At 33.3% G+C, this 23,361-nt stretch overlaps 3 protein-coding genes across 3 annotated transcripts; 1 reads left to right on the top strand and 2 right to left on the bottom strand.

The window, feature by feature from the left end:
* Positions 1-6,711: 6,711 nt before the first annotated feature.
* LOC114933837 (uncharacterized) lies at positions 6,712-8,343 on the bottom strand (the record flags this gene model as incomplete). The annotated part of the gene is made up of 4 exons (XM_085487189.1): positions 8,227-8,343; positions 7,650-7,821; positions 7,317-7,515; positions 6,712-6,786 (listed from the first exon to the last, which is right to left on the bottom strand). Coding segments are annotated over exons 1-4 (529 nt in total), but the record flags the coding sequence as incomplete, so codon positions are not given.
* Positions 8,344-8,627: 284 nt separating this feature from the next.
* LOC114933836 (uncharacterized) lies at positions 8,628-14,233 on the top strand. The gene is made up of 3 exons (XM_085487188.1): positions 8,628-8,711; positions 9,129-9,444; positions 11,157-14,233. Exons 1-3 carry the CDS (start codon positions 8,628-8,630, stop codon positions 14,231-14,233), a joined length of 3,477 nt encoding a protein of 1,158 aa, XP_085343314.1.
* A 3,366-nt stretch (positions 14,234-17,599) lies between these two features.
* Positions 17,600-20,694, bottom strand: LOC114930237 (uncharacterized). Its single transcript, XM_029301983.2, has 7 exons — positions 20,372-20,694; positions 19,875-20,099; positions 19,762-19,803; positions 18,793-18,834; positions 18,455-18,699; positions 18,190-18,349; positions 17,600-17,856 (listed from the first exon to the last, which is right to left on the bottom strand). The coding sequence occupies exons 1-7, from the start codon at positions 20,568-20,570 to the stop codon at positions 17,624-17,626; spliced, it is 1,146 nt and encodes a 381-aa protein (XP_029157816.1). The 5' UTR covers positions 20,571-20,694; the 3' UTR covers positions 17,600-17,623.
* Between the last annotated feature and the right edge of the window lie 2,667 nt (positions 20,695-23,361).

The raw sequence follows: 23,361 nt of genomic DNA, 5'->3' as shown, positions 1-23,361 counted from the left end.
AATGTTAAATTTTTTCTGTCGAAATACCTAATTCAGGGGAATAGCTCCCAAAAATTTAGATCCCTTTCAGAATGAAAGCACAAAGCCCAAAATTTTCAAATTTTTTTAATTAGGCGTTTTTTGGGCACTGTTTGGTACTGCCGGGGTTTTTTAATTGGTAAAAGGGGGAAAACTTTTTTTTTTGGGTTGGGTACCAGCAAACCATGTCACTAAAACTTTTTTAATTTTTTTCTAAAAACGCCCCCAAATTTCCAAAACGTCAAAAAATTTTTAAACTGTTTTTTGGAAGTTTGAAAGAAGAAAAGATTTCAAAGTTTTTTAAAACTATTTTAATAAATAAAATGTATATGACGATAAAGATAATCAAGTTTTAACAAAATATATGAACAGTTTTTTTTACGCAAGAAAAGCAAAAAAAAAAAAAAGGGAAAAAATTAAATTGTTAGAATTAAAGGAAAAACAAAGTTATATTCCGGGCCAGCATAAACCCTCAAATAAAAACCTTTTGTGTACCAGGAATTTTTTTTCCGAAAATCGCGATCCCATTTTTGCCCAGCTTTATTCCGAATTTGTGATTGGCGTGGGGGATTCGAAACGATCCGGCCCACGCAATTTTACGTGAAAATGCGCGACATTAGGGGATGAAGTTTTTGTTTGACGCTTTCATTTTTTAATTAAAAAAAATTAAATATAACTATAATTATTTATAAAACTTAACACAAATAAGAAATTTAAAAAATCTTAACTCAAATAAACGTAAAAACCCAAAGTAGAAAAAGTAATTTTTAGTATTTTAAAAAAAAATTTAAATATTGACATTTTTTTTTAAAATTTTAAATAATTTTAATAATTTTTATACTTTAGCATAATTTTTAAACAATAATTTTAACAATAATTTATAACTTAAAATTTGAAAACCTTAGATTTTTTAATTTTTTTACTGGGGGCGTTTCGGGGCGTGCGAGTGTTTCGGGGTTTTTCGTCCTGTGTTGTGCATGTTGGGGTGCCCTGGGGTGTTTCTGTGTGTGTATTTTTTTGTATATTTTTTGTGTGGGGTTTTTTTGCGCGTTTCTAAATCCCCGCGGTTTATAAATAAATTTTTTATTTAAAAAAATTTAAATTTTTTTTTTTGGAATTTTTTTTTTCAAAAATTTTTTAGCATTTTTTCAATAAATACTCATATTTTACACACATAATTTTTTCACATTTTTTTTACTATTATTTAATTAAAATTTAGGAATTTCAATAAAACTAAAATAAATTTTGTAGAATTTTTATATTTATAATTTTTTAAAAAATACAATTTAAAATTAAAATACAAAAAAATCTTTTTTTAAAAATTTCCAATATTTTAAATTTTTTAAAAAATTTTATATTTTAGTAAAAATTTTTTTGCCTCCCCTTTTTTTTTTTTTAAATTTTTTTTTTTTTTTTTTTTAAACCCCTTTTTTTTTTTTCCCCCCCCTTTTTTTTTTTTATGCGTCCCTATTATGCCCTTATTAAAATAAGAAAGAAATTTTTTTTTTAATTTACTTAAAAGATTGAATACTCAAAAAAAATAATTTTAAAATTTAAAATAAGTAATTTTTTTTAAATTTTTGGGAAAGGGAAAAGAAGATTGGGAGGTTGTGGTGAGATTTAAACATGGGTAAGGAAAGGGGGTGGGAGGCGATTAAAAAGGTTTCCGAAAGGATATAGATGGGGGAAGCAACAGCAAAAAAGAAAAAAAGAAAGGAAGACCGATGGGGGGAAATCATGGGGGGTAAGGAGGAGAGGGGGAAATAAAAGGGATCAGGAATTGGGGGAAAAGGAAGGGGAAAAATGATGGCGGATTTGAAGTGAAAAAGAGAAGTGGGGGGGGAAAAGGCGTATCATCAAAGGGACATGGAAAGGAAATTTGGGGGGAAATGAATGAATGGGTGGAAGAAAAAAAAAAAATAAATGGGGGCGTTTGGGGGGAAAAAAATTTTCAACCAAAAGGGCCCGGTAAAGGGGGGAAATGTAGGGGGGGAGAAAGGGAAAAAGAAGAAGATCGAAGGACCCAAAAAAATTTTAAAATGAAGGGGGGAAGTTATAAAAAAGTTTAAAGGTGGGGGTTTGGGGGTTTTTAAAGGGGGATAAGAGGGGATAAAAGGGAAGGGGGGGTACACCAAAAAACAGGAGGAAAAAGGGGAAAACGGTAATAGATTTGTGGTGGGGAAAAGGAAAAGTAAAGAAAGTTAAAAAGAATTTGGGGGGGGAATACATAGAAACGGGCCATCACCCATTTAATTTTTAACGCCGAAAAAGGAAAGGGGGAGCTAAAAGGGGAAAAAGGGGGAAAGGGGGAAAGAAAAGAAAAAAAGGGAATGGACAAAAAGGGGAGGAGAAAAAAAAAAGAGAGGAAATAGAGTGGGGAGGGGGTTTGGAAAAGGGGGGGATTGAAGGGAACTTTGAGGGAAAAAAAAAGGGAAAAATTAAAAAGGGAAATTTTAAAAAGGGAAAGGGGAAAAAAGAGTTGGGGGAAGGGGGGGGAAAGGAAGGGGGGTTTTTACGGAGGAAAGTTAGATAAGAAAAAATTTAGGAAAAAATTCAGGGAATTTTAAAAAAATAAAAGGGGAAAATATTATAAAGTAAGGGCGGAAAATAGGCTAATTTGTAAAAAAGGGAGGGGAAGGCTAAATTTTACAGGAAGGGGATAGAGGCAAGCACGAAGGAGAAATATGGGGAAATTATAAAAAGGAAAAAAAAAAAGAGAGAAAGGGGTGAATGAGGAGGGTAAAGGCGGGGGAATGGAAAAGGAAACTTCAGGACTTATTTTTAGGGATAGAGGTAAAAATTTTAAGGGAGGAAAAAAAAATGAGAGAGATTTGGGGCAGGAGATAACAGGGAGGGAATTTAAGAGGAAAGCTGGAAAAACTGAAAAAAAGGAAACAGCGGGGGAGGATTGGGTTTCCGATTAGGTATTAAAAAATGGAGGGGAAGGGTAAAAAGTTTGGGGGTTTGGGAAAAGTGGGAACAGATATGGGGGAGAAGAAAGCCGGAAGGTGGAAAAAGGGGTAATAGTTCCAAATGTTGAAAAAGGGAAAGGGGAATAAAATGGGAAAAAATAGAGGAAAGGAAAAATTGATGCCCAAAGCTATACAAATTACTTTGGGGGTTTTAAAAATGAAAAGGGTTTAAAGGGGAAATGGAGGGGAAAAAAAATGAACCGGAAGTCAGACAGGGTTTTTGAAGGGAATTTGGGGGGTGGAGTATCTAGTGTTGAAAATATCTGGTTAAAAAAGGGTTTAAAAAAGAAAGGAAAGGTAAATTTCGGCAATTTTTTTGGGCCTGAAAGGCGGCGTTTACCCCGGTAAGAAAAGGAGGGTTAAAGGAGGGTGAAGGGGGGGGGTGAGGGAAAGGGTTAAAGAGTTTGGTAGAAAAGGTGTTACAGGGGAAAGGGATTTAAGTAAAAATTTTTTTAAGGAGGGGGATAAAATTTTTTGGGCGGGAAAGGGGGGGGGCCCAAAGGGGCCCAATGAGTTTCCGCACTTTATTCAGTTGGGGGATGCGGATATATAAGGGAAGTGCTAAAAAAAAAGGGTTTGGGGGGGGGGGGAAACTGGGAAGGGAAAAGGTTTTTTTGTTTTTGGGGTAACGCAGATGACAGGGAAATGTTGGGGGGAGGATAGGAAAAAGGGGTGAAAAACATATGTTTGGGGGAAAAAGAAAGTTATATTTACAAAAAGGTTTGGGTGAAAAATTTTGGGTAAAACAAAGGTATGGTTTTAAAAAAGGGGGGGGGAATGAAAGAGTGGAGTGGAATTTGGAAAGGAAAATTGAGGGGGGTTTTTGAATTCACCTATTTAGGGGATAAGCTACAGAGGAAAAGGGGGGCGGAGTCCCGGAAATAAGATTAACAAGCATGAGCGTTTTATAAGACAGGGGGTGGGGAATGGGAAAGAGAAAGGGTTTTCAGGGGAAATTGGGTGAAAAGAGTATGGCTAATGGAAAGGTTTTGGGGGGGGAAAGTGTTTGGGAAAAGGGGGGGGAAAAATAAAAAAAAGGGGGAGGGAAGGGGAGGAGGGGGAAAGGGGGGGGCAAAGCAGGGGCGATTGGGTTAAAAGGGGGACGTTAGGATAGACTTGGGGCACTCCGGGGGATATGGTAAAGAGGGGATAGGAAAAACAAATTTAGGGTAAGGGGGAAAAAGGGGGGGGGGTAGGGTATGAGGGAGTTGGGGAAGGGGGAAAGGGGGAAATTTTTTCCCCGGGTGTTTTGGGATTGAAAAAGGGGAAAAAAGAGGGAAAAGGAAAAAAAGGTGGGGGGGAAGAGAGGGGGGAAAAAATTCCCGGGGGAAAAGGAATAGAAGGGGAAAAAAGATGGAGGAAAAAAAGGGGAAGGGAGAGGAATTTTATGAAGGGGGGGGAAAAAAGAAAGACCCGGGAAAAGGGAAAAAGGGGGAAAAAGGGGGGAGGATAAAAGAGTCGAATAAAAATAGAGGTTTTGGGGAATGGAGGGGAGGGTTTAACCGGAAAAACCTTAAAAGGGTGGGGGGAAAAATAATGGAAAGGATTTTTAGGGTTTGAATGAACAATGAGATAAGGGGGGGAGAAAACTGGGGGAAAAAAGGAGAAAAAAAGATGTGGGTTTGCGGGATGAAAAAAGAAAAATGGGACCCTGTGATAGGAGAATGGGGGGGGAAAAGGGGGAAAAAAGGAAAAAAGGTGGGAAAAGGGAAAAAAGGGGAAAAATTTTGGGGGGAAGGGGGGAAAAGGGGGAAAGGGAAAGGGGGGGAAAAAATGGAAAAAGAGGGGGGGGGGGCCCGGGGGGGGGGGGGGGGGCCCGGGGGGGGGGGGGTGGGTTTTTGTGGGTTTTGGGGGAAAATTTTTAGGGGGGAAACCCCGGGAAACCGAAAACAAAAGGGGGGGGGCCCCGGCCCCCTTTTTCTCCTAAAATGAAAGAAATTTAAGGGTTTAGAATTTTTTTTTTTGTAAATTAATGTAAAGTGGGAAAATTAAATTTTTGTTTAAAAATTAAAATTTTTTAAGGGTTTTTTGAAAAGGTTTTGGGGGAAAGCCCTTCCCAAAACGCCTTAAACCCCCTTGGGGGCGAATAAAAAATTAAATTTAAATTTAAATTTGAATAATTTTTTAAAAAGTCGAATATTACCTAGAAAAAAAAAAAATTAAAAAAGATAAAATTAGGAGAAAATTTTTTTAATTTGAAGTTTATTTATTTTTTTTTTTTCCCCAAATTTTTATTTTTAAAAATTTTTTCAATATTACGGGGGTGTTTTCAAAAAAATACGTTTTTTTTTTTTTAAAAATTATTTTTTTTTTTTCTTTAAAAATTTTCTTTTTTTTCCCCCTTCAAAAAAATCCCCACCGGGATTTTTACACTTTTCCCCAAATTTTTTTTTCCCAACCTCGAAGCATTAAAAAACCCCCTTTTTTGTTCTTTTTTAAACTCCCCCTTTTTATGCTGTTTTTTATTCCCCAAAGGGGGTAGGGGCCCCCCCTTTAAGGGGCCCCCCCCTTTAAGTTTGGGGGAAAAAAGAAAAAGTAAAAAGGGGGGCCCCAAAATCGGGGGAAATCGGGGGCTGCGGCTTTTTTTAGTGTTTTGGGTTTTTTTTCCAAAAAAAACGAGGGTTTTTTTGGGGGAAATTGAGAAATTTTTTGGGAAAAAATTTTCGGGGGGAAACCCCCTTCTCCCCAAAAATCTTTGGGGAAAAAAAAAAAAAGGCCCACCCAAAACGATATTTTTTTTTTTTTTTTTTCCAGCAATTTTTTCAACGGTGTTTTAAACAAATTGACCAAAACTTTTTTTTTAAATTTCAATGTTTTTTCTTTTTTTGGGGGGGGGTGGGGGGGCCGGACGTCTTTTGTCGTTCACCTTTTCGGCCCTGGGGAAAACTTTTTTACCCCCCCAAAAAAATTGTTTTTGGGGCCAAAGGAAAATTTCCCCCCATTTTCCACTTTAAACCCTTGGGAAAAGCTTCCCCGCACAAATTTTTTGGGGGGTTTTTAAAAAAATTTTTTAAAACGATTTTTTTACCTTTTTTTTGGGAAAAGGAAAAAAAACGAAGAAAGCCCAAAACAGGGGCCAAAAAAAAGCTTTTCAAAAAATTAACTGAACATTCAAAAGGGCCCCGTATTTGTCGGATAAAATGGAAAAAAAAAAACCCCAAATAACGCCAAAAAAAAAAAAATAAAAATCGAAACCCGGGGAAAAATTCAAAATTCGCGTTTTTTTGAACCCCCTTTTAATATATTTTTAAATATATATATAAAATATTTTTTTTTAAATAAAAAACGGAAAGAAAAAATATTTAATTTTTAAAAATTTAATATAAAAAAAAAATAATACGTAAATTTAATGTTTAAAATTTTTAAAAATAAGTTACTTTTTAAAAAATTTTAAAAAGTATTTAAAAAATGTTTTTTATTATTTTAAAAATATGAAAATTTTTTTTTTTTAAAAAAAAAAAAATTGTCTTTGTAAAAAAAATAATTTTTTTTAAAATTTAGGGAAAAGGGTTTTTTTCCCTTTTTTAATTTTGAAAAAATAAATTTTTTTTCCCCGTAAATTTAAATTTTTGGAAATTTTTCCCTGAAAAAAAGGAAAGTATGGGGGTTTTTTTGGGGGGGAATTTTTTTTTTCCCCTTTTTTTTTAAAAGGTGACCCGAAAAAAAAATTTTTCTTAAATTCCCCTTTACTTTTTTTTAAAAACAGACAGTTTATAATAACCATCTGTAATCGCTCCAATGTAAAAATGATTATTAGATGATTTTTCAAAAATCATTTTTATATGATGTTCCATTTCTGAAAAGAAAATTAAAATATTTTAGATAATAATTAATTCATATAATTAGGAATTTTAATGAAAACAAATATACAGAATGTTTCAGAATTGATAGTTGAAATAAAAGAAGCATATTCTACTAAAACTTAAATTAAATTCTTTTGATTATGTTAGTAAACACAAAATAATAATAACATAATATATATTAAAATGTCTGTTCCTATAATGTAACTGTTATATAACAGAGCATGTCACGTAACTGTTATCTTATTAAAACGGACTTTTTAATATATATGTTATGTTACAGTTACTTTGTGTTTACTGAGTATATTTAATTATATTTGATAATTGTTGTTATGTTTGATTATTGTTATTATTTGATATCGTTAAATTGTTATATTTGATTATTGTTATTATGTTTGATATTGTTATATTTGATTATTATTATTACATTTACAATTAAAAATCAAAATTTGATTTTGGATAATCAAAAAGTTTTAAATTTAAATATATTGATTAACATATAAGAGAGATTATAATATTAAATTACCTATTATTAAACCACTTTTGGTTCTGGCATTTTGCATTTTAATCAAAGAAATTGTTTCAATTTCTTTTGGTATTTTATAAATGCCAATAGGAACGACAATAGTGGAACTTCGGATTAATAATTCGTATGGAAATGAAGCATTATGTAAATATTCTTTCCTCAAAGGGATTTTAGGTACCACTTTTTGTAGAGAATAAACCTATACAATTTAAGAATTTGTTTTAATTAATATGATAAATAATATTATATAAATATATTAAAATGTAATGTTATATAAATAATAATATATAAAAAATCTTATTTTAATACTATATAAATATAAAAATATCTTACTTGTTCTGTTTGAGTTATTATGTCTGCATATTTAAAAGCTAAATCATTCCAGGCAGCAATTTGAATGGTAATTTCACCGTTGCTCATAATAAAATTAAAAAGATGCGTTGTTTTGCCATTTCTTGTGGTTGATTTAATTTGAAATATTGAACTGACGTAGCCAGTTATTTCACTATAATGAAAGAATTTATTTGATTGAAATAAGGAAATGTTTGATTAAAATTAAAATATCTAATATAATTAAAATTTAAAATTATAAATTATTGCTAAAATTATTTAATGTAAAACTATAATTGTAAATAAATATATAATGTGTATATGTATATGTGTTTTTGTGCGTATGCGTTTGTATATTTGTGTGTATCTGCATCTATGTATATTTAAATGTATAATGTGTATGTTACATGTGAAAATTTAAGTGTACGTGTATGTGTGTGTGTGTGTGTGTGTGTGTTTTTATGTATGCATGTGACTGTGTGCGCGCGAGGTGTGTAAATTTAGTTTTATAGTTTTTATTTTCTTTATAATATTATAACTAATTATTAATATGCATAATCATTAAGAAAATATAACTTACAAAGTCGTATCGTTTTCCATAATGTCCTCCAAAATTTCTTTTTTTGTAAACAAATTGGTATTTGTTATTTCTTTTAAAGCCATGTTAAACCTATATTAATGTGTTTATATTATTAAATGCTTTTTTAACAATTATTAATAATATAAATAATGTTCAACATTGAGTTTTATACCAAAATTTTGCTCTGTGAAAGTAGAATTTATTAATTTTGATACTGATATTTTCAGCATAATAATCTTTAATACTGTTTGGGAAAAAATTAAATTTCCGTGATCCCCGCGCGCCTTCGATATACGCTCCTGAGAGCTCTCTGTAATTGTGTACATCGACAGTTTGTTATTGCGTCCACAAGGGCGAAGCGCCGAATTAGGAGAGAGTTTCCGCGTCTTTAAAAAGGAGCGATGCGGCACGGAAGGCGAGTCTGGTACGACGAGCCGTCCGGTAAACCCGAGAAGAACATTTGTGATCCGAAGAATAAAAATTACGTATTCTTACTTAGAATAAAGAGACTAGTTCCTGCTATCTATCCTTGCCTATCGACGCAGTCCACAAGAGAGAACTAGGCGATAGCTCCGATAAAACCCAAAGGAGAAAATATACAAAACATGGTCCTTCGAGCCGGATCTGTGTCGAGAAATTAACGGATGGATTCAAACAAGATACACGTGTAAGCAGTGCAACTACTTCAAGTGAGCCATTCAACAATTGCGCTACATTCCGAGTAAAAATTTCCGTACGACAAGGAAGTATTTCGACTCACGTACATACGTTCTCCATTTCAACACCGTGTTTACCTTACAAGGTCGAGCTCTGCAAGACAATAGATCGAAATGGACAAAGCAATATTTGCGTTCGATACGAATTTACGTTATTTAACGAACTCAATAACGAATTTCCAAAAGCTTGGAGTTGATAATCAAACTCATGCCATCACTAAAGGACGATTTCAACTCTTGCAAAATTACTGGAATAAATGCCAGGAGAATGCCGCTATCATTGAGGCAGTAGCAACCGACGCAGACGCGGCACAGCTTCCCTTCTTCAAGAGCAAGCTGCTAGACAAGGCGGAGGTCTCGTACATGCAAGCCTACGACTTTTTTCAAGAAAAACTCGAGGCATTCAACGTCGCTTCAATTTCCATTCCTGTACCAACGGCGGCCGCAACGACGTCCATCAACGAGATCCGATTGCCGAAGATCAACTTGCCTTCTTTCTCCGGTAATGTAACCGAGTGGCTAACGTTTCGCGATTTGTTTCTTGCGCTCGTTAAAAATCGCCGTTCCATATCGCAAGTCGAGAAATTGCAATATTTATTATCCGCGGTTACTGGCGACGCTGCTAAGTTGATTTCCCATCTTTCTCTAACCGATAGTAATTTCGATGTTGCATGGAAGGAACTCACGAATCGTTACGAAAATCAACGCGTTATTATTGACGCATATTTCAAACGTTTATTTACCATTCCTAATGTTTTGTCTAACGATCTGTACGGGTTAAAACAATTACGCTCCAATTCATCGGAATCGATAAATGCTCTGCGTGCCTTAAATGTTCTGTAGATGAATGGGATATGATTTTAGTCTACATTCTTGTACAAAAACTAGACAAATTGACGAGAAAAGATTGGGAAGTCAGCTTAGGTTCAGAGAGGAGATATCCTACGATGGAAAAACTATACGCGTTTCTAGATACACAAATTCGTTCGCTTGAGGCTGTATCCAAGGACGGAGATAACTCAAAGTCCGCCAACGGAAACTCATCCGAAAAGAGTTCCGGTGCTCGCTCGATTCCAAATGCGGCACGAAAAAATAATATAGTGCGTTCTCACCATACAAACACCGCGAGTACGTGCGCTCTTTGTTCCGAAACACATCGTTTAATGCATTGCGAGAAATTTCAAGCGTTAAGCATTTCGCATCGACTAGAGTTTGTTCAAAAAAATAATATATGCAAAAATTGTTTGACCAAAGGTCATTACGTTTCGAATTGTCGTAGTTCCTTTACTTGCTTGAAATGTAAAAGACAACATCATACTTTGTTACACGAGAATTCAAGGTCAAGTTTAACGACAACAACAGACTCTGGACAATGCGATAACGCGTCCAACGTACATTCACACGTGAACGCGGGAGTTAAACCCGTGCTCCTGGCTACCGCACGTGTTTGTATAGGATCAGAAAACGGTCGACATGTTTACACGCGAGCACTAATCGATCAAGGTTCCGATGCCACATTCGTTTCGTCACGAGTCGCTCAAATGTTGAGAGCTCGCTTAATTTCAACACGCGTAAAGGTATCTGGCATCGGTGACACTACGTCTAATTGCGTTCAACATGCCGTCTCTATTTCTATCAGCGCGACTAATAAAAATGATACGATTCTTCATACCAAAGCATTGGTCGTTCCAAAAATTACAGCGTACATTCCACCTCATTTCCAATTACAAGAGATTCCGTTTCTTTCCAAATTGAATCTAGCCGATCCAAATCCAAGCTCAAATGATGCAATCGAAGTACTTCTCGGGGCCGAATTATACGGTTCAATTATGATGGGTGGCTTAATGAAAGCTTCTAACGATGCTACACTTGCGCAAGAAACGATATTCGGGTGGATCATTTCGGGTCCTATTTCAAACCAAAAAAATAGCCAAAGAATTCACGTTCACCAAGCAACTTCTGGCAATCTCGATTTCGAACTCCGACGTTTTTGGGAGCTGGAAGAAATTCCAACGACACACGCTCTCTCAGAGGAAAATCTTTGTTGCAACTTACATTTTCAAGAGACACATATGCGCGATTCTTCAGGGCGCTATGTTGTCCGCTTACCCTTCAAGTCTGGTCCTCCGATAAAAATCGGCGAGTCAAGGTCAGTAGCTACGCGTTCACTCGCGCAACTAGAGCGACGTTTAGCCAATTCTCGGGAAATTTCAGGGCAATACGTCGACTTTCTTAACGAGTACGAAGAGCTCGGGCATATGCAAAAAATCGAAAACGTGCAACGCTTCTTTCAACCGACGTTTCTACCTCATCATCCAGTTATTCGCGAGGACAATACTACAACCAAACTTCGTGTAGTGTTTAATGCCTCGGCAAATACCTCGAATAACACTTCTTTGAATGACCATCTTATGATTGGTCCAAAGTTGCAAGCCGATCTTCCGGCGATTATTCTTCAATGGCGTTTGTACAAATACGTTTTTTCCGCTGATATTCAGCAAATGTTTCGACAAATACAGATTCATTCAGACGATCGCCAATATCAATTAATATTGTGGCGTACGATTCCGAACGAGCCAGTCCATACTTATTCATTAAATACCGTTACTTATGGTACTGCCTGCGCGCCTTATCTCGCCCAACGCGTGCTCAAACAACTTTCAATCGACGAGAGTTCGCGTTTTCCACTAGCTCAAGCAATTTTGCAAAATGAAATATACGTTGACGATGTCCTATCCGGAGGCGATGATAAACCATCCACGATTAAAAAACGCGACCAACTAATCGGCTGTTTACTAAGCGCAGGCATTCATCTCAGAAAATGGGCCAGCAACGATTTTGAAATTCTACAAGATATAAATCCTGCGAATCACGGTCTAGCAAGTTCCAAGCCTTTCCAAGAAGGTGAACAATTAAAAATACTCGGTATTCATTGGACACCTTGCGATGATAATTTTTCCTTTGAAATAAAATTCCGTCCACCATCTACCGACATTTCGAAACGACAAATCCTTTCGACGATAGCGAAAATATTCGATCCCCTCGGATGGGTGTCTCCGATCACGATATCTCTCAAAATTCTACTGCAAAAACTGTGGAAATTTTCCTACGGATGGGATGATATTCTTCCTGCGGAAATAACAACCGAATGGAATGCTTTTTGCGAAAAGATGTTACACTTGACGACTCTGCAAGTTCCTCGTTGGTTAGGCTTCGAGCGTAACATTCAGTGCTTGCATTTACACTTTTGCAACGCTTCATCTAAAGCCTATGCAGCGGTAGTCTATTCAAAAATTGTCACGAATTCTGGCGATAGTCATGTTCGACTTCTTCTATCAAAAACCAAGGTTGCTCCGATTAAAACGATTTCGATTCCACGACTCGAGCTCTGTGCGGCTCAGCTGCTAGCACGCTGTATTTCGTTTACTATTGACGCGATGAAATTGCAACACATTCCTGTGTTTTGCTGGAGTGACTCGACAATCGTATTAGCATGGTTGCAAAAGGCTCCATCAGATTTAAAAGTATTTGTAGCTAACAGAGTGTCTTCTATTCAAACGAAGCTTCCTACGGCGACATGGCTGCATGTGCCAACAGAAGATAATCCCGCAGATTGCGCATCGCGCGGCATAAATCCAGCTCAGCTAACGCCTTCCAGTTCCTGGTGGAACGGCCCGGCATGGCTGAAATTTAACGAGGATAATTGGCCAGTTCAATCTACGATAAGTTGCACCGAAGATGATTCCGAATTGAAAGCGTCAAATGCAGTCCACTCGCATCATTCAAATCGAGCGGAACTTTTTGAATCCTTCAATCATATCTCCACGTGGCCACGCTTACTACGGGTCACCGCATACGTCCTTCGGTTCAAGTTTCGAACGAGAGTCCCAGATGTTGCTCAAGGTCTCTCTATTTTGCAAGTCGATGAAATAAAAACCGCGCACAGATTCTGGATTAAACAGATGCAAACGGAATACTTTTCAAAAGAAATCGTCGCTTTCAAAGCCAAGTCGAGGTTACCAGTTCGATGCTCCATCCATTCTCTCGATCCGTTCCTGGATCCCTCCGGTATCCTACGCGTGGGTGGTCGACTTCAACTGTCTGACCTTTCATATGATCGTAAATTTCCGATTCTACTTCCAAAGCATTACCTTTCTAAGCTCATTATCGATCAAATTCATAAGGATACACTTCACGGCGGTGTACAGATAATGCTTCGCACGTTGCGAGAACAATATTGGATTCTGGGGGCGCGAAGCATGGTAAAAGGTTGTATCCGCAATTGCGTGACATGTACTCGGCATCGCGCCATAACCGGCGTACAATTTATGGCCGACCTTCCTACATTTAGAGTAATTCCGTCCCGTCCATTTTGCCATACGGGACTTGATTACGCCGGCCCCTTCGCAATTCGAGACGCTTCCGGCCGCGGACGTAAGTCGCACAAAACATACATCTCGCTATTTGTTTGTCTCGCTACACGAGCTATACACTTAGAGCTCGTTCATGATTATTCCACGGCTGCGTTTCTCGCATCTTTCGAACGGTTCGTAGCGCGTCGTGGCATTCCATCCGATCTTTATTCCGACAACGCGACTACCTATCAAGGCGCGGATCGCGAACTTGTTACAGCGATCCGACAGACTCAAGCCGACGTAGATCTGCAGGCGAAGTTCGCGTCAAAGCCAGTTCAATGGCATTTCATTCCGCCTTCTGCCCCTCATTTTGGGGGCATGTGGGAGGCAGGTGTTAAGAGTGTTAAGCACCATTTGCGACGTATACTTGGTTCCTGCACACCTACGGTCGAAGAGTTCACCACGCTTTTATGTAACATCGAAGCATGTTTGAATTCGCGCCCGATCGCCGCACTTCATGACGATGTAAATTCTTGCAATGCGCTCACACCAGGGCATTTTTTAATTGGTAGCGCCATTAAATCGATTCCGAGTCCGAGCGTCTTACATATCTCCGAGTCACGACTCGATCGATGGCAATTAATGCGTGCGAAATACGAGCAATTTTGGAAATTGTGGAGTCTTGACTACTTGAACACCTTGCAGCAGCGTTTTAAATGGCAGAATCGATCTGATGAATTTCGCATAAACGATATTGTTCTAATAAAAAATCCTAATTTACCTCCCTGCAGATGGGAACTTGCGAGAATCATCGAATGTAAGCCTGACAAGGATGGCCTGGTGCGAGTTGCTCAGGTCAAGACCGCGTCTTCTACTTTTGTAAGACCTATTGTTAAACTCTGTAAATTGCCGGTAAGTCCGGACGGTTCAGCGTAATCTAAATTCTGCAGGTTGTCTCCAATGATTGCAGTTCAATGTGTAAGGATTTACCCCTGACTGTCATTTGAATCCCTTGGCGATTCAACCCGAGGGGTATGTTTGGGAAAAAATTAAATTTCCGTGATCCCCGCGCGCCTTCGATATACGCTCCTGAGAGCTCTCTGTAATTGTGTACATCGACAGTTTGTTATTGCGTCCACAAGGGCGAAGCGCCGAATTAGGAGAGAGTTTCCGCGTCTTTAAAAAGGAGCGATGCGGCACGGAAGGCGAGTCTGGTACGACGAGCCGTCCGGTAAACCCGAGAAGAACATTTGTGATCCGAAGAATAAAAATTACGTATTCTTACTTAGAATAAAGAGACTAGTTCCTGCTATCTATCCTTGCCTATCGACGCAGTCCACAAGAGAGAACTAGGCGATAGCTCCGATAAAACCCAAAGGAGAAAATATACAAAACAAATACTTACGTTAAAAAGAAAATGAATGTACTACACAACCGTCTTGGAGTCGATACACACAAGAAATGCTCTACGGTTTTTTGCTAGCGTCTTTTTTTTTTCCTTAGAAACGATGAAAAAAGAAATATTTGTTTTTCCTTGAAAAACAATAGAAAGTTAAAAACAAATAAATATGAATAACTTTAATTGTAATTAATAAAATTAATAATATAGAATTTAATTAATAATATTATTCCACATTAATATATTAAAATAATGAAAATAATGACACAGTTTCTCTATACCTATATATTTACATTATGGTTGTCAAAATTTTACGTTATATTCTTTATTTCTAAAAATATTTATAATAAGAAATTAGGCGCGGCTTTTTTTGTTACATAGAGTATTATTTTATAAATGCTAATAGGCACAATAAATAGTGGTAAACTTTGTATTAATAATTTAAATTTAATAATTGATTTTAATTAATATAACAAATAATTACATAAATGTTTTTAATGTAATATTTATTTTAATTTATAAATGTTTTATTATAATATTATATAAATATCTTACTTTTGTTTAAGTTATTATGTATATTTAAAAGCTCAATCATTCCAGGCAGCAATTTGAATGATAATTTCACTGTTGTTCATAATAAAATTATAAAGATGCGTTTCTACCATTTCTTTTGGTTTTCGGTTGATCTGATTTAAAATGTTGAACTGCTATAACCTGTTATTTTATAAAATAAATTAATTGTATTAATAAAATTTTGAAATATTTTGTTAATTAAGAATAAAATATCTAAATTGGTTAAAATTTATGATCATAAATTATTACTAAAATTTTAATATTATTATCAATAAGTATATAATGTATACATGTGTATAATGTGTATGTAGTATAGGTAAAGTATGTGCATATGTTAGTGTGTGCGTGTGTGTGTACATGTGTGATTTGCGTGAGTATGTACACATGTATGTATATGCGTGCGTATGTATTTGTGTGTGTAAATTTAATTCTATAGTTATGATCAATGTTATAATTATTAATAAGCTGTAACTTACAAAATTATATCATTTTCTACAAGGTGCTCCAAAATTTCTTTGTAAACAAAATATTTTTAATTTTTTTTAGTTATTTACTTTAAAAATTGATGTTTTCTTCTAGAAAAAGAATCCTTAGAAATAATTTAAAGAAAAAAAAATATTTGTCTTTCCTGGAAAAAATCAAGGAAAAAAGATACTTAGAAACAAATAAATATTAATAAGTTTTTAATTTTAATTTTATTTTACTAAATTAAAGTAATATTTTTATTAAGAATTCTTAATTACAAACTTTATAAATAAATAACTATAGACTAATAAATAAATAAATGATAATCCTTAAGAGTCGCCAGTAATAAATAATGAAAAACTCTCCTCCAATTTTAAAGTCGACCAGACTGGCAATAATTTATTTTAAATAATTAGTTTAATTTACAACGTTTCGGCTGTCATTGCAGCCCTTTTCAAGTAATCTATAAACAATTATATACATATAAATATACTCTTAATGCGCTTAATCATACAAATAATTATAGATTTACAAAAATATATATGTTTACATACCAGATTAATACAATAAATCATATTTACAGCAAACCCCCGACAAAATTAACCATTGTTTTGATGAACAATGTATAACTGACAGAAGTAAGCCCGAAATAAATAGATGCCCAGTCAGCACAAAAGATCCCCTAGATGTACATAGAATATACGGAAATGGATTCTGGATATCCTGTGTATATCATAACACATCTGAAAGATGTCCATTGCAGATCGTATAGATGTTCAAAAGCAATGCACCGTAGGTCTCAGGTAGATCTATTATACATCCATTTGTACATCCAATGTACATACATGGAACATACATTTTTGTATATCCATATCGTCGCACTTTTAGCATATTCTATGTGTATCCAAAGAACGTGTATTGTACATCACATGTATGTATTATATATATCCAAAGAACGTATATTGTACATCACATGCATGTATTATGTACATCCAAAGAACGTATACTGTACCTCGCACATACATGTACTATGTATATCGAAAGAACGTATACTGTCCATCATATGCATGTACTACGTATATCCAATATATATATCTATATGTACATTTAATGTATATACATTTTCATATATTATATGTATATATTATTTGAGAGGTTCAAAAAGATTCAAATATACAGCCATATATAGGTTTTGATCATTTTGTATTTAGTATTTTATTATAAAAATGTGACAAATTTTTAAACTAATACTTTAATTATCTACCTTTAATTGTACATATATATATATATATATATATATATTATATCAAGATTCCAGCTAATTTTATTCGAGATTGGATATCCGTGTACTATATACATAATATGACGTACAAAATGTTTTTCGAATATCATAAAAAATAAATGCTAAAGAAATTATATGGATATACGAAAATGTATGTACATATAAACAGTGGATGTAATAAACATATTCACTGTATACATATATTTTTGTATATTAATATAATTTTTTAGCATTTATTTTTTATTATAATTTTCGAAAAACATTTTAAATGTCATATTATGTATGTATAGTACAGATATCCAATGAAGTTATTTCTAATACATACATATATAATATATTCTATACAATTAAAAACTGTTGTTTCAACCGTTGTTGTGTTTTAAAGTTTTAAAATAAAAAGAACTCAATTTTAAAATAAAAACAAAAAGCAATTTTGATAAATGTGCACTAAATAAAAAAAACAAAAATAATAAATGCAAATAATATATATAGTAGCAGAACAATCAAATTAATAGTATTTAAAACCTTAAAATTTTACTTTTAATTTGTAATAAATGTAAAACAAATAATTATATATATATAACGGCAAGTTATACATATAATTATCTTAATCTTGAATAAGGTCTTTCTCAGAAACGGAGCCTGTTTCACAAACGGAGCCTGTTTCACAAGCAGAGCCTGTTTCACAAACGGAATCTGTTTGACACACAGTGTTTTCCGTTTTCTTTTTTGATTGAAACTTGTTACTGCGTTCTTTACTTCTAACTAGCCAATTTTTTATTACTTCTATGATATCCGATTCTGTTGCAGATTTTGTCTTGGAGTTCAGTCGAACAACACCTAAAATCATTTAGTAAATATAAAAGTTACGCACGCATATGAGCATTACATAACGTAACTGTGCAACATAACCGGTGTGAACAGATCTGCGAACTTTAATGCGTAACATCATCATATAATACATATATATTACAGATATTAAATTAAAAAATTGTGAATAAAAAAATGAAAGCGACAAAGTAATGTAACAAAATTAAATTCAAATTCAAATTTTTCTATTTAAATATTATTTGATTACGCAACACAGTTATGTTACGATGAAACTTGATTCAAGCGTATATGTATATGCTTAAAATGGTTTTGATGTAGAGTATATAAAATAATATATTTTACCAATGATCACTTGGACGAACTTTAGCGATTTAAAAGCTTTTTTTTGCCGAGCTCCCTCCCAGGAATATAGCATTCCAACTTCATTTGAAATTGCTCTCGACATAATGGCTTTGATTACATGGGGAAGATCTGTGCCTCCAATTAAACGCAGTTGATGACTCTAAAATATAAAATTCACAAAATAAAAAAGTTCTTTATTAGAAAATAATTTTCATCATGTAAAATATAATCTAAATAATATATAATAATATAATTAAGTACACACCAGTGCATGTATGTTATCAGCTGAACTCGATAGCCATTCTTCCATCGACATTAATTCCTGCTCTGTAACGACTGGAAACGATTGTATTAAAGTCATAACAGCCGTATTAGTGTCATCATTTAGTTCTGGCTCATCAGCATATCGGGCTTTTTTTACAAGTATATTCACGTTATCCATAAGATCATTTAATTTAAGATTAATCAGATGAACTTCTTTAAGAAGTTGTTTTCTGAATTCTGAAAATTCTGAAAGTTAAGTTATATTGGATATTAAAATATTATACAAAAAGGAATATTTAAAAAATACAAAACATATAAAGAATAAAAATAATTATTTACCAGCATTTACGTGAACGCTATCTGTAGTTTGCTTGAAGTTATCTTAAAATAACAAGAAAATATTATCAATTTAATTAATAATGCTTATTTAACAGAATTGTTGTATAACAACAAACTTGTTATATTAAGGCCGATAATACGTTGGTGAATTCAATGCAGAGCAGAAAAAATTTCAACATATGTATTCCTATGATAGTATGCTACAGCGGACTACGCTGGGCCTGTCGTAGCTTATCTACCATAGGAATATACTCGTATGTATATGTTGACGACTTTTCCGCTCCGCATTGAATGTACCCATGTGCTACCGGCTTTAAAGTGGAATAAATTAATATAGAATTTATTTATTAACATTATTATTTAGATTAATTTATATTAATACTATTATTTAAGTAATACTATTATTTATTATTGAAAAAATCAATATTGTTTTAAAATATTAATTTTTTAAATGTATATTATAATTGTTATCTAAAACCAAAATATTTAAATATAAATATAAAGTGGAATAAATTAATATAGAATTTATTTATTAACACTATTATTTAGATTAATTTATATTAATACTATTATTTAATTAATACTATTATTTATTATTCAAAAAATCAATATTGTTTTAAAATATTAATTTTTTAAATGTATATTATAATTGTTATCTAAATATATTTATATTTAAATATTTTGGTTTTAGATAACAATTATAATATACATTTAAAAAATTAATATTTTAAAACATTATTGATTTTTTCAATAATAAATAATAGTATTAATTAAATAATAGTATTAATATAAATTAATCTAAATAATAGTGTTAATAAATAAATTCTATATTAATTTATTCCACTTTAAAGCCGGTAGCAGTATTTAAATATATAAATTGCTAAGCCGTATTTTCTTCAGTATATTGATCTGATTAATAATGTAATAATAAATATTTTACATAAAAGTTCAAGTTTTAAAAATACTTACGATTAGTAATATTTTGACTTTCCATTGGAGAGCGATCATTATCTGTTAAATATAAGGAAAATTAGTTTTTGAAAATAAAATGAATTCTTACTAGAAAAGTATTTATCTTATACCGTGTCTCTTGCCAGAAAGTGGTAATGTAGGGTATGTGTTGCTATCTTCATCAGATATCGATTCATAAGATTTATCAGTATCTGAGTAATCCTTATGTCCTTTACTTTTGCCTTGTCCCCGCTTATGTATTTTATTATTCTTTTTCGTTAAAATCTCCGTATGTGATGAAAGATCATCTGTACGTTGGGCTTTAATTGCCTTTCTTTTAGCAAGTTTTAAATCACCTAAATAAATATTACTTATTATATATCCAATAACAAAGAATATAACTACCATATTGTTGTACATTATAGAATTGCATATTAAATAAATGTGTGGTACAAAATAACAATGTAATTATTATAAGTTTATGATAATTACAAATAAAAGAAGATATTCCATGATTAATAACAGTGTGTGTGTGTATATAATTCTTTATACATATATTAATAATTTAATAATTTTTTTTATAAAAATGTTATACAATTTTATATAATATAAGCAATAACATATTTACCATATGTGCCTAAAATAATTGCTCCGTATTTCATCCAGTTTGAATCAGGACTATATTCATTTTTTATAGCTGCTTTAATAGCTGTAGTTTCATAATTTTGTGGTGGCCAATAGCATGCAGATTCTTTTAACAAAAACCATTTTTTCGGTATTGCCTCAACAGTGTCATCCTCTTTGAATCGAACAACAAGCCAAGTCATCTATATACACATATTAATCAATTCTTAAAAATTCCTAAAACTCAAATTCAATTATTAAAAACTTCTCTAGTAGACAATGAAATAAACAAATAGAGATATGTCATTTGAGAAAAACTATGATTTAGCAAATAGATCAAGATCACTTAAAGAATAAAATAAATATCATAACTGACTCTTCTTTGAAATCTTTTTCGTTACTTTTATTCTCAACATGCTAATTTTTTATTTTAAAATTTTTATGGGCTACAGGTATTCAGATTTAATTACTTGATAACCTGATAGTAATCAATTTCGGATCTCAATCTAAACTGAACTTTTATCTATCAACGAATAAATATCTCAACGAATAAAATTCAGTGAAAAAAAATTAGTTATAAAATTTACACAATTTAACAAGAGGGTTTTTTAAAATATAATTATTGAAAGACTAGAGAAAAGGAATATTTTTTTAAACAAATAAAATACATATGTAATAAAGAAATTAATAAAAAAATAAAAAATTCAATGCAAAACTGATCAATTAATTATTATATTATAATAAATCTGAATTAAGTATATTTTGAGACTTTATACTAATTAAATAAGAAAAATAACTTATAAAATTAACTTTTCATTAGCTTGTATGTTATTTTTCTTTTCTAGCTAGTATAAAGTTTCCAAATATTTAAATTAAAAATTATCAAATATTTTATGTTTAACTAACTATTGAAAAATGTGATCGATTATTATTTATTATAAAATTATTTAAGACAATTATAAATGCAGTAGAGGATATGCAATATATTGATCATTATATGGTAAAACTAGTAATTTTCTTTTGATCTTGTCAAATCTCCACATTTGAAATATAGTATTATATTTTATAATAACTTTAATATCAAATAATGAAGAAAAACATGGTTTTGAATAAAAATCTTTGTGAGGAATATACTTGATATCTATTAAAAATATTTCATTTTGATATGATGCAAAATTTAGTATTTCAACGATAGTTGAATCGGTCAATTCGACAAATCGATCAGCTACTTTTAAAATATTTAAGCAATAATTAATCGTTTTAAGTTTCCTGTACTGCGGAGAAGTGCAATTATTTATTAATGGACCATTAAAATGTTCCTGCAATAATGTTATGGAATTATCATTTACAAATTGTATTGGTTGCAAAAAATTATTATCCTCACTAACTCTACACACAACTTGTTGTAGCTGCTGCGAATGTCTACGGATATACTTTTTCAACTTTTGCATATGATTTTCAAATGCAAAAGCACTGAATTCATCAAGTGAACCAAATAAACGTACACAATCACTTAAATGCAATAGACTATGTATGTTGTGTGAAATAAAATCGGGTCCATAAATTTTAATTGAATTCTTAATAAAATATTTTATTAGGTTTTCGGCATATGAAATATAATTCTCAAATTTTGTGTATTGATTACTTATCAATATTGAGCTAGCTAAACTTAGCATAAGAAAATTATTATATTCTGTAGGCGTATCTTTTATCTAATATCGAATATATCAATTAATTATTGATTATGGAAATGTAGGAGTGCAGGAGAAGGCCGGATGAATTTAGTGACTCAGGAAAAGAAGTCAGGTTCGGAAGATATATATATATATATATGTTTATTGCGAGTCGGAAACGTCTTCGCTGTCCAAGTCCCGGTTCTACTCTATCTTCCTTCCGCCGCCTCGATATAAAGGATTGTCTGCCGGTTCGTGAGAGAATGCGTGCTGGTATCTCGATGAACCGCTCCGAAGATGATACTCTCAACGACGATCTGTCCCGATTCCCAAAAAGTCGGCATATTTATACCCGGTGTTAAAACCTTCCCTACCCGAAACATCGGACCAATCAGAATTACCTTTGTTCATCGCGCAGAACTGTGTTTTCGGTTTTCTCGACAAACAAAGGATCGCTCAGAACGCTTTCAATAATAAATATTACAAATAAATAAGTACCCGGCACGAGGTCGACAAACAAAACACGTAAATCAGCTAATCTCATCGTCGGTTAACGTCTTTATACAAAAAATGCCTACAGCTCGGCCATCCTGACTTTTTTGACCGTCCCGGTCAACGTTATTACCAAAATTACAATACGCAATAAATAAAATTCCTTTACCAAATAATATATAATCATGCTCGAATATACGGGTGCATTTGATCCGTCGCAAATTATATCACATCTCGTTTTTTTTCTTCTGCGCTTCGTCAATATTTGTCTGAGGTTTATCTCGTATTGAGGTCGCGCTACGGATAATCGCTCACCTTAATTGGATCGCGTAATAGATCGCTCGCATCACCTCGCTGCTCAATTTTTCACCGTCGGAATTATCATTCTATCATATTTTCCACCTGTCCGTTTGCCCTCGGCGTGCCCACAGCAATTGATACGTGCTCTATAGCACCGGATCCCAAATATCTCTCAAATATGTCAGATTTGACACAAGTTCCTCTGTTTGAAATTGAACGTCTCGATTTACCATACGCGCAGAAATATTTAAAGAGATACTCTACCGATTCCTCCGATGCTGTTGACTTACGCGGGTAGAGCCGGATAAATTTAGCGAACACGTCGATGACGACAAACAGGTGACGCCCAAACTTGAAAACAGAGTTTTTTCGAATAAAATCGTACAATGATTTTGCCACCAATAAAAATCTCGGCATAGATCGATGAAAATGACTCGCGAGTCCGACGAACCTATGTACGTCCCTGATGTTACATGGCACCGGATCATTCAACGCAGACTCTATACTCTCATCGCTCGGTCGTTCGTGT

This window comes from Nylanderia fulva, unplaced genomic scaffold, assembly GCF_048542155.1.
Source record: "Nylanderia fulva isolate GAGA-0341 unplaced genomic scaffold, ASM4854215v1 Scaffold509, whole genome shotgun sequence".
Taxonomy (NCBI): Eukaryota; Metazoa; Arthropoda; class Insecta; order Hymenoptera; family Formicidae; genus Nylanderia; species Nylanderia fulva.
The sequence above is the reverse complement of the archived record's forward strand: the minus strand, read 5'-3'. Positions and strand labels throughout refer to the sequence as shown.

Coding starts and splice junctions, on each gene's coding strand:
- LOC114930237 (XM_029301983.2), bottom strand. CDS start 20,570: ATGACTTGGCTTGTTGTTCGATTCAAAGAGGATGACACTGTTGAGGCA. Junction 20,100..20,371: donor AATTATTTTAGGCACATATG/GTAAATATGTTA, acceptor ATATTTATTTAG/GTGATTTAAAACTTGCTAAA. Junction 17,857..18,189: donor GTTCGTCCAAGTGATCATTG/GTAAAATATATT, acceptor AAATGATTTTAG/GTGTTGTTCGACTGAACTCC.
- LOC114933836 (XM_085487188.1), top strand. CDS start 8,628: ATGCGGCACGGAAGGCGAGTCTGGTACGACGAGCCGTCCGGTAAACCC. Junction 8,712..9,128: donor ATCCGAAGAATAAAAATTAC/GTATTCTTACTT, acceptor AATTTCCAAAAG/CTTGGAGTTGATAATCAAAC. Junction 9,445..11,156: donor CAACTTGCCTTCTTTCTCCG/GTAATGTAACCG, acceptor GGGAAATTTCAG/GGCAATACGTCGACTTTCTT.